This window comes from Actinia tenebrosa, unplaced genomic scaffold, assembly GCF_029948245.1.
Source record: "Actinia tenebrosa isolate PJP-AT-01 unplaced genomic scaffold, QUT_ActTen_1.0 PGA_scaffold14__42_contigs__length_11649687, whole genome shotgun sequence".
NCBI lineage: Eukaryota > Metazoa > Cnidaria > Anthozoa > Actiniaria > Actiniidae > Actinia > Actinia tenebrosa.
The window spans coordinates 4,029,273-4,041,989 of NW_028292574.1; the positions used below are offsets into that span (position 1 = coordinate 4,029,273).

The following is a 12,717-nucleotide window of genomic DNA, read 5'->3' on the forward strand; positions in this document are numbered from 1 at the left end:
ATAATGTAAAGCGTAAGAAAGCTGTTAATTGGCGTAGAAAACTAGATGTTATTGCAACAGATAAAGCGCTTTGACCTAATGTATTTCCTCATTTAACGGGGTTATATGAGTCAGTCGTCATATTATAAACATTCATTCAAACGACGCCAAATAATTCTCCTTGAACCTGGTATGAGTTTTTCTTTTCGATTTCACTTTTATCAATAAAGTTATATTATCGTATAAGATAAAGAAGTTAAAATTAAGTTACAATATGAGAAGCACGTTTTTCCATAAGGTGTCTTTCTCATCAAAGTTTCATTGGAAAATTAATACTTTTCTTGAACAGAAAATAATAAACATTGTCTTTTTCCTTTTTGAACCTTTTTAATTTTTCAGCCCCTTTTGCAAGCAGTTTAGAAATAGCCAATGAAAATTAGAGTAACAAAAATGGCCTTAAAACTTTAACTAAAATAGATATTTAAAAAAAAATACTGAATGGATTAAAATCATCATTATCATTTATTGCTTTGAATTCTACCACAATTCCATAACATTGGCGTCGTCAACTCCTGCCAATACCATACGTACTGACTTCTTCCGGTCGTATAACGATTGTTTTTGCTAGTAACTTAAAATATTAAGCTCAAATTCCGTCAAAAATTCTGACGCCAATATTTTAGAGCTTATGGACTTTTTTGTTTTGAAAATTTTGACGCATTGATGAATTCTCGGATGCTAATCAAATGTGCGCGCCATCATTTCAAGTTATGAATGTGATTTAGTCCAGTGACGTCGTGTTTTCAATGTTCAGTTGATAAGCACTCTGATATAGACAATGCTGTCATTCTTTAAAATTGCATGAAAAAATTTAATTTTTTGAGCTTAATGAAGATAGAAAGATAATGTAAACCGAGACTACATTTAAGAAATGCCACAACAATGGAATGGCAATTTTGAAGTTTTTGTGTCGGTTATCAGAGAGAAAGCTAGGATTTGTTTGTACAGTGAATATTCTAATGGCGCCTTTTAAAGTGGCGAAGATCGAAGTCTGAAATTGGGCGCCAAATGTTCTTTACTGAGTCAAAAAATACTTTTCTATACTGGGTTACCTGTATTTTTCTATACTGGGTCAACTAACAATACTTTTCTATACTGGGTTACCTGTGGAACCCAGTTTAACAAACCTTTTTTTGACCAGCATAAACTGGTAGCGTTTGATGAGGTATATGCAGTGCGAAGGTAAAGCGGTTGGTTGCTATGGTATCGAACGTTTCTCTGGCAACCAATACCGCTGAACACACCTTCATACATGAATACTTTTCGGATTTACCGTTTTATATATGAATAAATTCTTACTGTTCAATATGTACTGATATTTGGTTTTCTTTTCTTTCTTTTGTGTGAAGACTCGCAGCTAATTCTGTAAGTACTTTGCGATTATCATCATGTGTCATCATCATCATAACTTCGTCGTCGTCGTATTTTTATCATTATGATTATCTTTATATCATCATTGTCGTCGTCTTCGGCGTCGTCATATTCATCATCACCACCCTTCTTCATGATCATTATCAGCATCTTCGTCATCGTCAGGATCATTATCATCATCAACATCATCATCATCATGGTCGCCATCACCTTTATCATCGTCATCACCATTATTATCATCAACACCATCGTCGCCATCGTCAGGATGATTATCAACATCATCATTATCTTCATTATCATAACTACGATCCTTTTTTTTATTATTTTTATTTTTACTATGTAGAATGATTTTTAATGTCATGTATATTAATCACTCCAATGTGTGGCTTGTTTCAGCGTCAAAAGCCGCCTTCCAAGTCATCCAGCGAACTGAGCATCGACTCCAACAGGGAACAGAGGGAACTCATCCAAACCCTGGAAAACAAAAACAGGTTTGAAAAGACTTCTCTTTGGTTGCGTTTGATCGAAAACAGTTGATAATGCCCTATTTCTTACTCGTTTTTCAGGCTTCTTTTAAAAGAAATCCGTAGACTGCGTGACGAGCATGACGAAGCGTCAAAATCCGCTGCCCAGATAGCGCAAAACCCAGAACTCCTCGCCGAGTTGAAGTTACTAAGGCAACGCAAAGACGAACTGGAGATGCGCATGAGCGCTTTACAAGAAAGTCGACGAGAACTGATGGTTCAGCTTGAAGGACTGATGAATCTACTCAAAGTAAGTTCTAAAGCATCAGAATCGATAGAACGTGAAAACCAAGCGATGTAACTTCATGGCTGTCAGTCTATATACTCTTCACTGTCTTCTCCTACTCCTCCTCCTCCTTCTTCTTCTCTCTGATGCAACTGGTCTCTGATTATCTGGTCAAACCTCGTACTACGGTCATCCACGATGATTTCTCTTCATTCACAAACAATCTGATGCAACAATCATTAGTAACACTGACTCCAGACTTGCACCAGTTTTCAAGCTATTGTCAACATGGGCCTTTTGTGGGTTCCATAAACATGATGCATTGTGGTCTAGCTTGGGTACAAACACCATATAAGGCATAAAGAACAAAAGCGGTTCGTACCCAAGCTAGACCACAATGCATCATGCTTATTGAACCCACAAAAGGCCCCTGTTGACAATATAAAGCAGGTCGCCGCAATATGAACAAATGTTGTTCGCACCCATGCTAGACCATAATGCATCATGCTTATCAAACCCAAAAAGGCGCCTGTTGACAATATAAGGCTTAACTTGCTTGTACCCAAGCTAGTCCACTATACACCTTGTTCGCTATGTCCGAAAAGGTCCATTAACGTATATCTAGTTTATTGTGCATGCATATACAACTACCGAGAAAGACTCGCTATTCATAAACGAGAGTCAAAGTAACGTACAGATTAATGTTACGATCAACTCGATTTTACGGACACCCGTCAGTCAAGGACAGCTAGCCGTGCTGAGATATCCAAAGGGTATTCCGAAGAAAAAAATTTTCTCGTAAAATATTCCTGTTCGTTCCAAAAATGTTCCGAGGGTATTCCGAGGATTTCCCTGGAAAGAACTGAAAATCTCTCGAGCTGGTTCCGAAGATGTCCCTGGGGTATTTCAAGGATTTCCCAGAAAAGAACCGAAAAACCCCCGAGCTCGTTCCGGAGATGTCTCGGTGATATTTCAAGGACTTCCAAGAAAAAAATGAAAGCTTCCCGAGGTTATTCCGAAGATGCGGCGAAGGCATTACCAGGGTATTTAGATCGTTTCCTAGGAACATACAAAAAATATCCCGAGTTTATTCCGAAAATGTCCCGAGGGTCTAACCTATGATATTAAGTTGTCCTAGATTGTATACTGTGTTGTTGGTGTTCGTATTAACGAGGTTCGACTATAATCTGTACGTATGCATATCATATCTAATGCTTTTCCTATTTCACTCTGAAACACGATGTTTTCATTTAATCTTATTTCTATCCAGTACACTTATAACTACAAAGGATACGACCTTGGCGTTGAGTTTGCATTGAAGTGCATTGCGGGACTGTTCTAGGGGACGAGATAGCCGCCATCTTGAAAAAATATCATCTAAAACAGCCCCACAATGCACTGCAATACCAACTCGACCCAGGTTTTTCCTTAACCTCGGAATAGCTAATGAATAAGTTAAGAATATTTGGCTCTTACCACAGGAAGCCCAATAATAAATTACCGTTATCCATAATAACCAACAATTTATTTTTATGGTATAAATGAATTAATTATATCAATAATGCTAATAAATATCGTATAAAAGCTAAGTACTCTATGAATCTAACGTGTATATAAAATTATATTCTGGACACAGGGTGCTCAGCTCAGAGTTTATTAACGGCTAACAATTCTGAACTGGGGTTCCTGTGCGTTGTTGAATGGGGAGGGGCCGGGGAGATAGGGGAAAACGTTTTTCATAGATTTGTGAAATGTTATCAAACTCTGTCTTCTGTGTGTCAATATGTCTATTCGTTTTTCGCCTCGTGAGAGCTCTCAACGTAACTCGAACTGCTGCAGACTTCTGGCAATAAAACTAGATGTCTCCTTTAAAAGCTTGTAAAATTATTGCATTTTTGATTCCAAGCAAGAAAGTTTTCTTTTTATTTGCATTTACTTATGAAGCAGTCATTTTGTTATGACGTAGTATTTAATTATGACGTAATTTTTCTCATAATATCTTTTTAAGTATTCCCTTATGACGTAGCCATTTTGTTATGACGTAGTATTTAATTATGACGTAGTTTTTCTCATAATACCTTTTTTAAGTATTCCCGTATGACGTAGCCATTTTGTTATGACGTAGTATTTAATTATGACGTAGTATTTAATTATGACGTAGTTTTTCTCAATACCTTTTTAAGTATTTCCTTATGACGTTGCCATTTTGTTATGACGTACCACTTTGTAATGACGCAGTATTTAATTATGACGTAGTTTTTCTCAGATCTTTTTAAAGTAATTTTCTTATGACGTAGCATTTTCTCAAGGCGTAGAATTCGATGACTTAGTTTTTTCTTATGATGTTTAATGTGAAGTCATTGTTCGTGCATGCCATCGTGGGGTAAAACCACTGGTCCTTTCTCCAATCAAGTGCTAATGATTACTATTTACATATATATTAACAAACTTCAAACATGCTCTAATCAAACACAGCCTGGTACCGGCGGTGCAGGGGCAGAAGAAAGCATAACAAGTTGAAAGGGAGAAAAAGAAATGGTAAGAAAGTGAATGGGAGTAGAAATGAGAATGAGAATTAGAATAAAATCCCACTATTTATAGACGCTAGCTCAGGTTTGGTCATCAGTCTGTAGCTTCACCACCAAAGTCGGTCGTTAGGCGCTGGTGACGAGTGCTAAAGGCATGACGTCATATACTAATTACATAACAATTTTTGATCCAGTCGACTCTCCTTTCTCTTTTTTACGTGGTTGATGTCATGTGACGCAGAACAAAGTGGATTCCAGGGACTATCGTCCTTGGTTTAAGTTTGATGTTGAATGTTAAAGAACATATCTCAAATTTGTTTTAAAAAAACCCATAAGAAACGGCTTAGAAAAATATAAATTGAAAAACCCTGTCTCCCTTCAACAGTTTTCAATTCCTCCCTCCCCTTGTATGAATGTCCAATTTTTTTTTCTTTTTTCAAAATGAAGCCTTCCCATTGCCCCATGGGAAATATTTCAAAAATACCCCTTGAAAGTGCCTCTAATTTTATCTTCCCTTCATTTTATAGTTATCCCATTTTTATATTCAAGTTCCCATTCATCCAGTTTTCTTACCCTTTCAACTACCCACCCCCCCCCCCCCCCCCCACACACCCCGACCCCTCACTACTCGGTTTTGTATCTTACCTTGAACTTTTTCGCCATTTTCCCACTTTCCTGTCGGTTTTATTTTTTCCCATTTTCGCCATTCATTAATCCACTTTGTTCTGTCTCTTGCAGGCAGAAAACCTGTGACGTCACCAGGTGGAAGAGAGAGGAATGAGTCTAGCTAGAGATAGACAAATAGCCATATCTAAACTTAAGCGAAATTAATTAATCCTCCAGATTAAAGCAACAAAATTTATAGCCGTGCACTTTCAATTCACCAAAATAACCAAACTACTTCAAATAAATCAAAATAGAATATCATAATAGCCACTAACAATTGTATTATAAAATTGGTCAAAACTTCCTAAAGTATTATATTAAATGGAATTTCGAGTCACGTGTGACGTTATACTAAGTCACGTGATCTGCGTCAATGTTTTAAAACAAAAGCCTTGACAGAAAAGCGATACTATTAAAAATAAATAATGATAAATTAGTAATAGATTAATAATTTGAATATCATATAATTCGTATCATTTACTCAAGGATATTTTCCGCGAAGAATTTAAGGATTTACCAGCATGCTCTGCGCGATATTTTTAACGACTGCAAAGCATGATGGTTTTTGTTATATGGCTTTTCAGATTCGTTAACCTTGATACCAATAAATTGTTATACATGATAGCGAACACTGTCTTGTGCTAGAACAATCTCATTCCCAGGTCCTCCAGCGCCTTTCTCCGTTGTCGTCAGCACCAGCCCGCTGACCAAAAAGCCGTAAGACTTCTAAGCTAGGTCTTGTAAGCAGAAAAAGACTTTCTAGTGTCCAGGAATAACTCTGTTAGTTATGACCAAAAGTGAACTGGAACAATGATCTCTTATGCTCGTGTTTGCGTCGAGTCTACACCGTCTTCGCCATTGTGTCAATGACGTCATAGTCTACTGATTACGTCATCACAAACTTTTCACACTAGGACTTTTTTTCTCGTTATAGCTATATTTTTATTTCTTATTTTATCCTAAAAGATCATCATGTCTGTTGACACTTAGATACATCGTTTACTAGACGTGCTAAGAGTGACCACATCGATATCTTGGGAGTCAAGACCTATTAGTCAATGTCTCGAGTGAAAACAAAAGACTATAATGGAATCAGTGTCCTGTGAATATCTATTAGACTAATATCAGTCTATTTTACCATACTCGAGCTTTTCGACACTCCAACTTCAAAATGTAATAACTTCTTAACAAAGCAAAAATTCAACAAACAAACAATCCTCCAACTGTTTTGTAGTTTATCATTCGGTATTTAACGTAGTGTAGTTCTCTAGAATATACAGGATAATAGCGCCATATTCATTAATCCATATCTACGGAACGTGCCGGATTTGAGTTCAAGGCCTGATTTGCGTTTGAAGGCCCCGACATCATTTGAAAATAGTGTTATTTTGCGAAAGCAGGAAAACAATTCTGCTCGTAGATGCTGAGCCCAGTAATCGAACCCAAGGCGGAGTCCTTCAAGTTTTGTCATTAAAGATATAACGTCTGTATTCTTCGTTGTCCTCCAGAGGATAGATCTCTTTGAGCTTGTCCTTTGGCTATCATCACCTCAGGGGTAGATCTAGGGTAGGAGTGCAGGAGATTCGCACCCCCACCCTCCCCCCCCCCCCCCTTCCCAGATGAGCTGATATCTAATGTATTATTCGTGCTTAAGTTTGTCGCAACGTCCTGATCATAAATGTTGATCTCCTAAAAATCCCGCACCCGTCATCTTCAAATATCGTGATTTTTTTTTGTATAAGGATATTTTGATAAATAGGAACCACAGTTTTAAGATCTAGACATGCCGCGGCTCAACTACAGCCATCGTCAGTGTTTTGCATATATTTGGCATCATGTATAGCTTGTAGTATCTACAGTTTATGTGCATGTCTGGCCCTTTGTGTTATGACGAGCTAGACATGGCTGACAGTGTATTGATACCTACTCTAGCCAAGTTACACCAGCTCTATAAGGTGTCACCTCTGCCATTTGTTTGTTTAATAGACCCCTTGCAACACGTTGTAATGCAGCTCAATTTGGAGGACATAACAATAGGTTTCCAATTCTCAGGAGATTGAAATTCTTTTGTTTTGTCCTCCAAATTGAGCTCCTTTGACGTCACATGAAAGGGATCTCTTGTTTTCAATGTTGGACTGGCTGCTCTGGTCTATCTCAGTGGTCTAAAGTGAGTGCGAGTTCTGTGTCTCTTAATATAACAGACATACAGTATCTATCCATCGTATATGTAAATGTAAAACCTCGAACAAGCAGGAATTATTGCTCAATCTCTTGAACTAATGACTCGGTGTAGCATATTCGACGCCATGATTGAAGCTAAAAATAGGTTTCTGATGTACTGCACTACTTTGTTTCTTTCTTCCTTCCTTCCTTCCTTCCTTCTTCTTCCTTCCTTCCTTCCTTCCTTTCTTTCTTTCTTTCTTTCTTTCTCTTTCTTTCTTTCTTTCTTTCTTACTTACTTACTTTCTTTCTTTCTTTTTTTCCTTTCTCTCTTTCTCTCTCTCTGACTCTAATTCTTTTTCACATAATCACATGACGAAAAACGCCTTTCTTTAACTTTGAAAGAAACAATAGTCAACATACAGGTCTTTCCTTATCCTATTTAGGATTAGAATTCATTGGATAAACATCTACCCAGCCTTGTTAATCGGCATTTCCACTTCATCCCCCCCAAATTGTTTTATTTTCTCATTAAGCAAGCCAATTTAAAACTAATCATTCGAACTAACTTCGAGACGAATGTCCCTAAATGACCAACCCATTCGACCGATTTATATGGCTACGATACTCGCTATGGAACCAATATCTCTTCCAGTACATAATACAAACAATTAACTTACTCCAACACTCCAAAAAAAAACCCAACGCTTTCTCTATTTAACTACAACCTTCTTCTTTGAAATTTAGAGAAATAAGGATACTTCCTGTACAAACAAAGGAATAGTTCGTGGGTAAAGACGTAGCAACTGCGAAGGGAAATGCAGTAGAATAGAACAGCTTTTAGCGTCTGTAATTCAAAGTTTTTAAGATAATTTAAGTGTTCCATTTGATGTGATACTGGACCCCTTAGTGTGGGATTCTGCTGTTATGGACAATGGATCCAAGTGGTCCGTGAATTAGGGGGCGGAGAATTCGCTCCTTCAAAACAGCCATTAATGCCTCTTTTTATGTTTAACCTTGCACAATAGAGCTACCACATAAAAACCTCTCCTATTTTCTGCAAGGCGCATTACCTCGTCCTGAGCTCATCCAGACATCTGGCCTCGAAAATACTTCACAACTTGAAAATGCTTCTTCGAATCCGCGAATCTTTTACAGAATTTACTGCAAACATGACTCTCTACAAACCGCTCGTCTTCATCAGTCTGTTAATGATGTTTTCAAATTCGTATTTTTTCTGGGACTGGCTTGGAATTGATTTTAAGGCACCGTGTGTTTCTTGTACTGGGATGTCGACCTTTGATTCCATCAGAGGCTCAAGTTGTCAAATTAATCCTTCCAAAATTACACAATTCAGCTTTAAGGTACGATCTTTACAATCTGTAGTATATTTTTCTTTTCTTTTCTTTTTTTCTTTTTTCTTCTTTTTTATTTCTTTATTATTTATTTATTTATTATTTATTTTTTCTTGGAATTTTGGTGTATCAAGGCACACTTTTCTTTAAGGCTTCTCTTTTCCCTTCTTCAAACTAAATATTCACTTACGACACACCTAACTCACTAACTCAAATGATGTTAACTTTTTTACATTTTATAGATATTTCTTTTTGTTCTAGCTGTCTGTCTGTCTGTGTTTTTTTCCAATTCTCATAACTTTTTCTCAACTTTCCTGAATCTCTTTTCTCATCAGTAGTTTTCCATTCTCTTTTTTTAACGTTTTCGAATCATTCCCTTTTTTTCATCACTAGTTTTTCGTTGCATTTTGAAACGAAAAATCTTCATATTCGCTAAAAGAAGACGGCCAAAATCTTGTACTTCTCTGTTTTGTGAAAAAGAAATCATTCAAAAACGTTTTCGTAAATTAGAATTTAATAACAATAGACTTTTCATTTTGGCGCTAAAATACGGGTCATCAAACTTGCTTCAAGTTAGTGCGCTTGGTCAATTGCGTTATGATCTAAAAAACAAACTTAAGTAACAGATAATCGTATATAATCCTATTAATTCTGTTACTAGCTATTTTTAGCTCCAATATATCCTGTATTTCAAGCAATGTTTTAATTGTTTCCTTTTCGAGATGCTTTGACGTTTTTTATGAATAGTTTTATCATCATTGTTTACAACAGAATGTTGCTTAATTGTTAAATCATGATGACTTGATCCTCAGTGGCTCGTTAGAGTTTCTAAATTTAGTCTTGTTGTTTGAACTGATATGACGTAAGTTTGGTTTTACAACCTCTTTTTTAACGTCAATACGAGGTGGGAGAAAAGGTTACTGAACTAAGAATTTCTTTATTTTTAAGGCTTGGCATCTTTATCAGAACATGTTTTGAATTCGTTTTGTTTTCGTTATTTGGTGTTCGTGATTTTGCGTGATTGAAGTTTCGTGTACTCAGTAATTATCTTACACACGTATCTAGGATATTTGAAACGATTTGCACGCGAACATCGTAAAATCACACGATCGCACGAAACGCAAAAGAAGCCATTTCAATGTTACGGCATGTCGTACCCACTCATACGATAACCTTATGGGAAGCCATTTCAATGTTACTTCAAAAAGCCATTTCAATGTTCGTTACGGCATGTCGTACCGTGTACGTACTGTAAGTCAGTACCGTACGTTTCTCACTCATACGATAATCATTCTTATGGAAGCCACTTCAATGTTACGGCATGTCGTACCGTGTACTTGCTGTAAGTCAGTACCTTACGTTTCCCACTCATACGATAACCATTCTTATGGGAAGCCACTTCAATGTTACAGCATGTCGTACTGTGCACGTGCTGTCAGCATAGTTAATAGAGGTTCCCCTCTATTAACTATGCTGTCAGTCACTACCCACATACTTCTTTTAAGCCATTGCATTGCTATCTCCATGGAAACATGAATTTGACACGTTCATGACTTCATTCACAACAACAACACGTGAGGCAACTATCATGGTGCGTTATCTAGATTAGTACTCTCAAATTATTTCCTGATTTCAGGGACGTAAAACAAAGAATCTATAATCCCTCATTCACATTCTTCTTACCTTTTTGTCTAGTAATTCTATTTTTATCTCATTTGAATTAAGTCGATGGATTTAATCAGTCAGATCCCTCGCGGAAGGAGGAAGGAAATCCGCGAACAGAGGACGCAGAACCAGGGGTTTATACTCTACGGATGGCAATCGGAAATAAATTGATATTTCACGGTTGTTGACTAAACCGCGTTACAGTTGACCGTCACATCATGGCAGGAGACTATCAATGAATACTTTTATTCTAGTAATCAGCCTACGAGATTTATCAGTCTTTGTCATTAGTGAATAGAGCGTTACTGTGTTGAAGTCTAAGTAAAGTATTGATGTATTTCGAGGAAAAAATGTATGGGCTACAATAGGTAAAACATGTTGCTTAATTAGCCTGGTTTTGGCTTCTAAAGACTCGTTAAACTTTACCAAAGTTTCAGCGAGTACGTTTCCATAAGTTCACCATAAGTTGTAAAAATTGTTATCTATTAGCCCACTTTGATTTACTTTAATTTCGTAGAGATCTTTTTCCTTAGCCCGTCAAACAAAGTCGTATAATTTGTGATGAACAGTCAAAGTGAAACAAAAGAAAACAATGGAATTAGTGTGTACAACTATGTTAGTATTATGCTTACTATATCTTCACGGGTCAAATAGAATCACTCTAACTCACACCTCACACACATATCTCTAAAGATTACAATGAATATATTTTGTGTTCTTTTTATCAATAGGCTGGCTCACCTCGAACTGCTCGAAGCCCTAAATCCTCGGCCAGTTCTGATGTGTTTGCCAAGGCTCCTGACACGCCCTTGTCCCCAGATTCCAAGCAGCTGAGCGGGGTTGATGGAGATATCAAAGATGCGTTTGGTGATAGGACAGTGGATACTGGTGGTCAGCGTAATCTCAGACATGACTTGCTATTGGCTGCTGATTCCGTCACCAACGCCATGTCGTCGCTTGTCAGGGAGCTCAATTCAGGTACGTTTTGCTTTTTTGTTCTCTCTGTTTTTGTAAGTACCTGTCTACAAGTCTATCTATTTATAGGTCGATCTACCTGTCTACAGGTCTATCTATAGATCTGTATACCTGTCTGTAGGTCTACCTGTCTACAGGTCTATCTATAGATCTGTATACCTGTCTGTAGGTCTACCTGTCTATAGGTCTATCTATAGGTCTGTATACCTGTCTGTAGGTCTACCTGTCTACAGGTCTGTCTATAGGTCTGTATACCTGTCTGTAGGTCTGTCTGTCTGTAGGTCTACCTGTCTATAGGTCTATCTATAGGTCTGTATACCTGTCTGTAGGTCTACCTGTCTGTAGGTCTGTCTATAGGTCTGTATACCTGTCTGTAGGTCTACCTGTCTACAGGTCTGTCTATAGGTCTGTATACCTGTCTGTAGGTCTGTCTGTCTATAGGGTCTCTAGGTCGATTTACCTTTCCGGTATTTTTGTCTTTTCTATATATTGATGCATTTCGTATTTGTTCATTTATTAGAAGATGAAGAGGATAACATTACCTTAACAACAAAGAACGGTACACCAGAAATAGACCTTGACGTCCTCGAGTACCAGGTCAATCAGATGCGTGAATCACTTCGAGCAAGTGGTGCCCAGGCTCCCAAGAATGGCAGTCTAGCTAACGGCCGTGGTGACGTGAATGGTCAGAGGAAGGTTCATAAGAGGCCCTTACGGCGAGGAGACAGTGATAGGACTGATACTGATACTGATGATGATGAGTTGCACATGCGCACTGGAGAGCCCAAGTACTCGTCTAGAACCCAGGTAAACTCGGCTTTTTCAAACACAGGGAATCAATTTGAATCAATTCGTATTCAGCAACATTAAGCGCAACTATTTGCACGCAACAGGACTGTTGCAGCGTGTGTCTACCCCGAAAATTGTTGCACGCAACACTGCAGCAATGAATCTGAAGTTGAATCGCGCTCTACTCTTGCTACACTGCGCGCAACAAATTTCATCATGTGAACATGGCTGCAACATTGCGTGCAACATTTTGAAGTTTCCAGCCAATCAGCTTGCACCAAATTTATAACTGCTAACCAAACATCTTAGCATAGCGCGCTGACACAAGCGATGTTGCGCGATTTTGTTGAACGTGTGTCATCTCGGTTCAAATTTGTTGCTTGCAATGTTGCACCGTGTGTCCGCATCTTAACTTGTGC

The 12,717-nt window shown here is 37.8% G+C and overlaps 1 protein-coding gene across 1 annotated transcript in view; it reads left to right on the forward strand.

Moving 5' to 3' along the window:
* Positions 1–12,717, forward strand: part of LOC116290881 (dystrobrevin beta) — a 31,114-nt gene that overhangs the window by 17,651 nt on the left and 746 nt on the right. Inside the window, exons 16-20 of the mRNA XM_089029339.1 lie at positions 1,389–1,404; positions 1,807–1,901; positions 1,977–2,184; positions 11,266–11,512; positions 12,030–12,316. Of these exons, the coding sequence (XP_088885465.1) occupies positions 1,389–1,404; positions 1,807–1,901; positions 1,977–2,184; positions 11,266–11,512; positions 12,030–12,316 (853 nt within the window). The remainder of the gene's footprint in view (positions 1–1,388; positions 1,405–1,806; positions 1,902–1,976; positions 2,185–11,265; positions 11,513–12,029; positions 12,317–12,717) is intronic.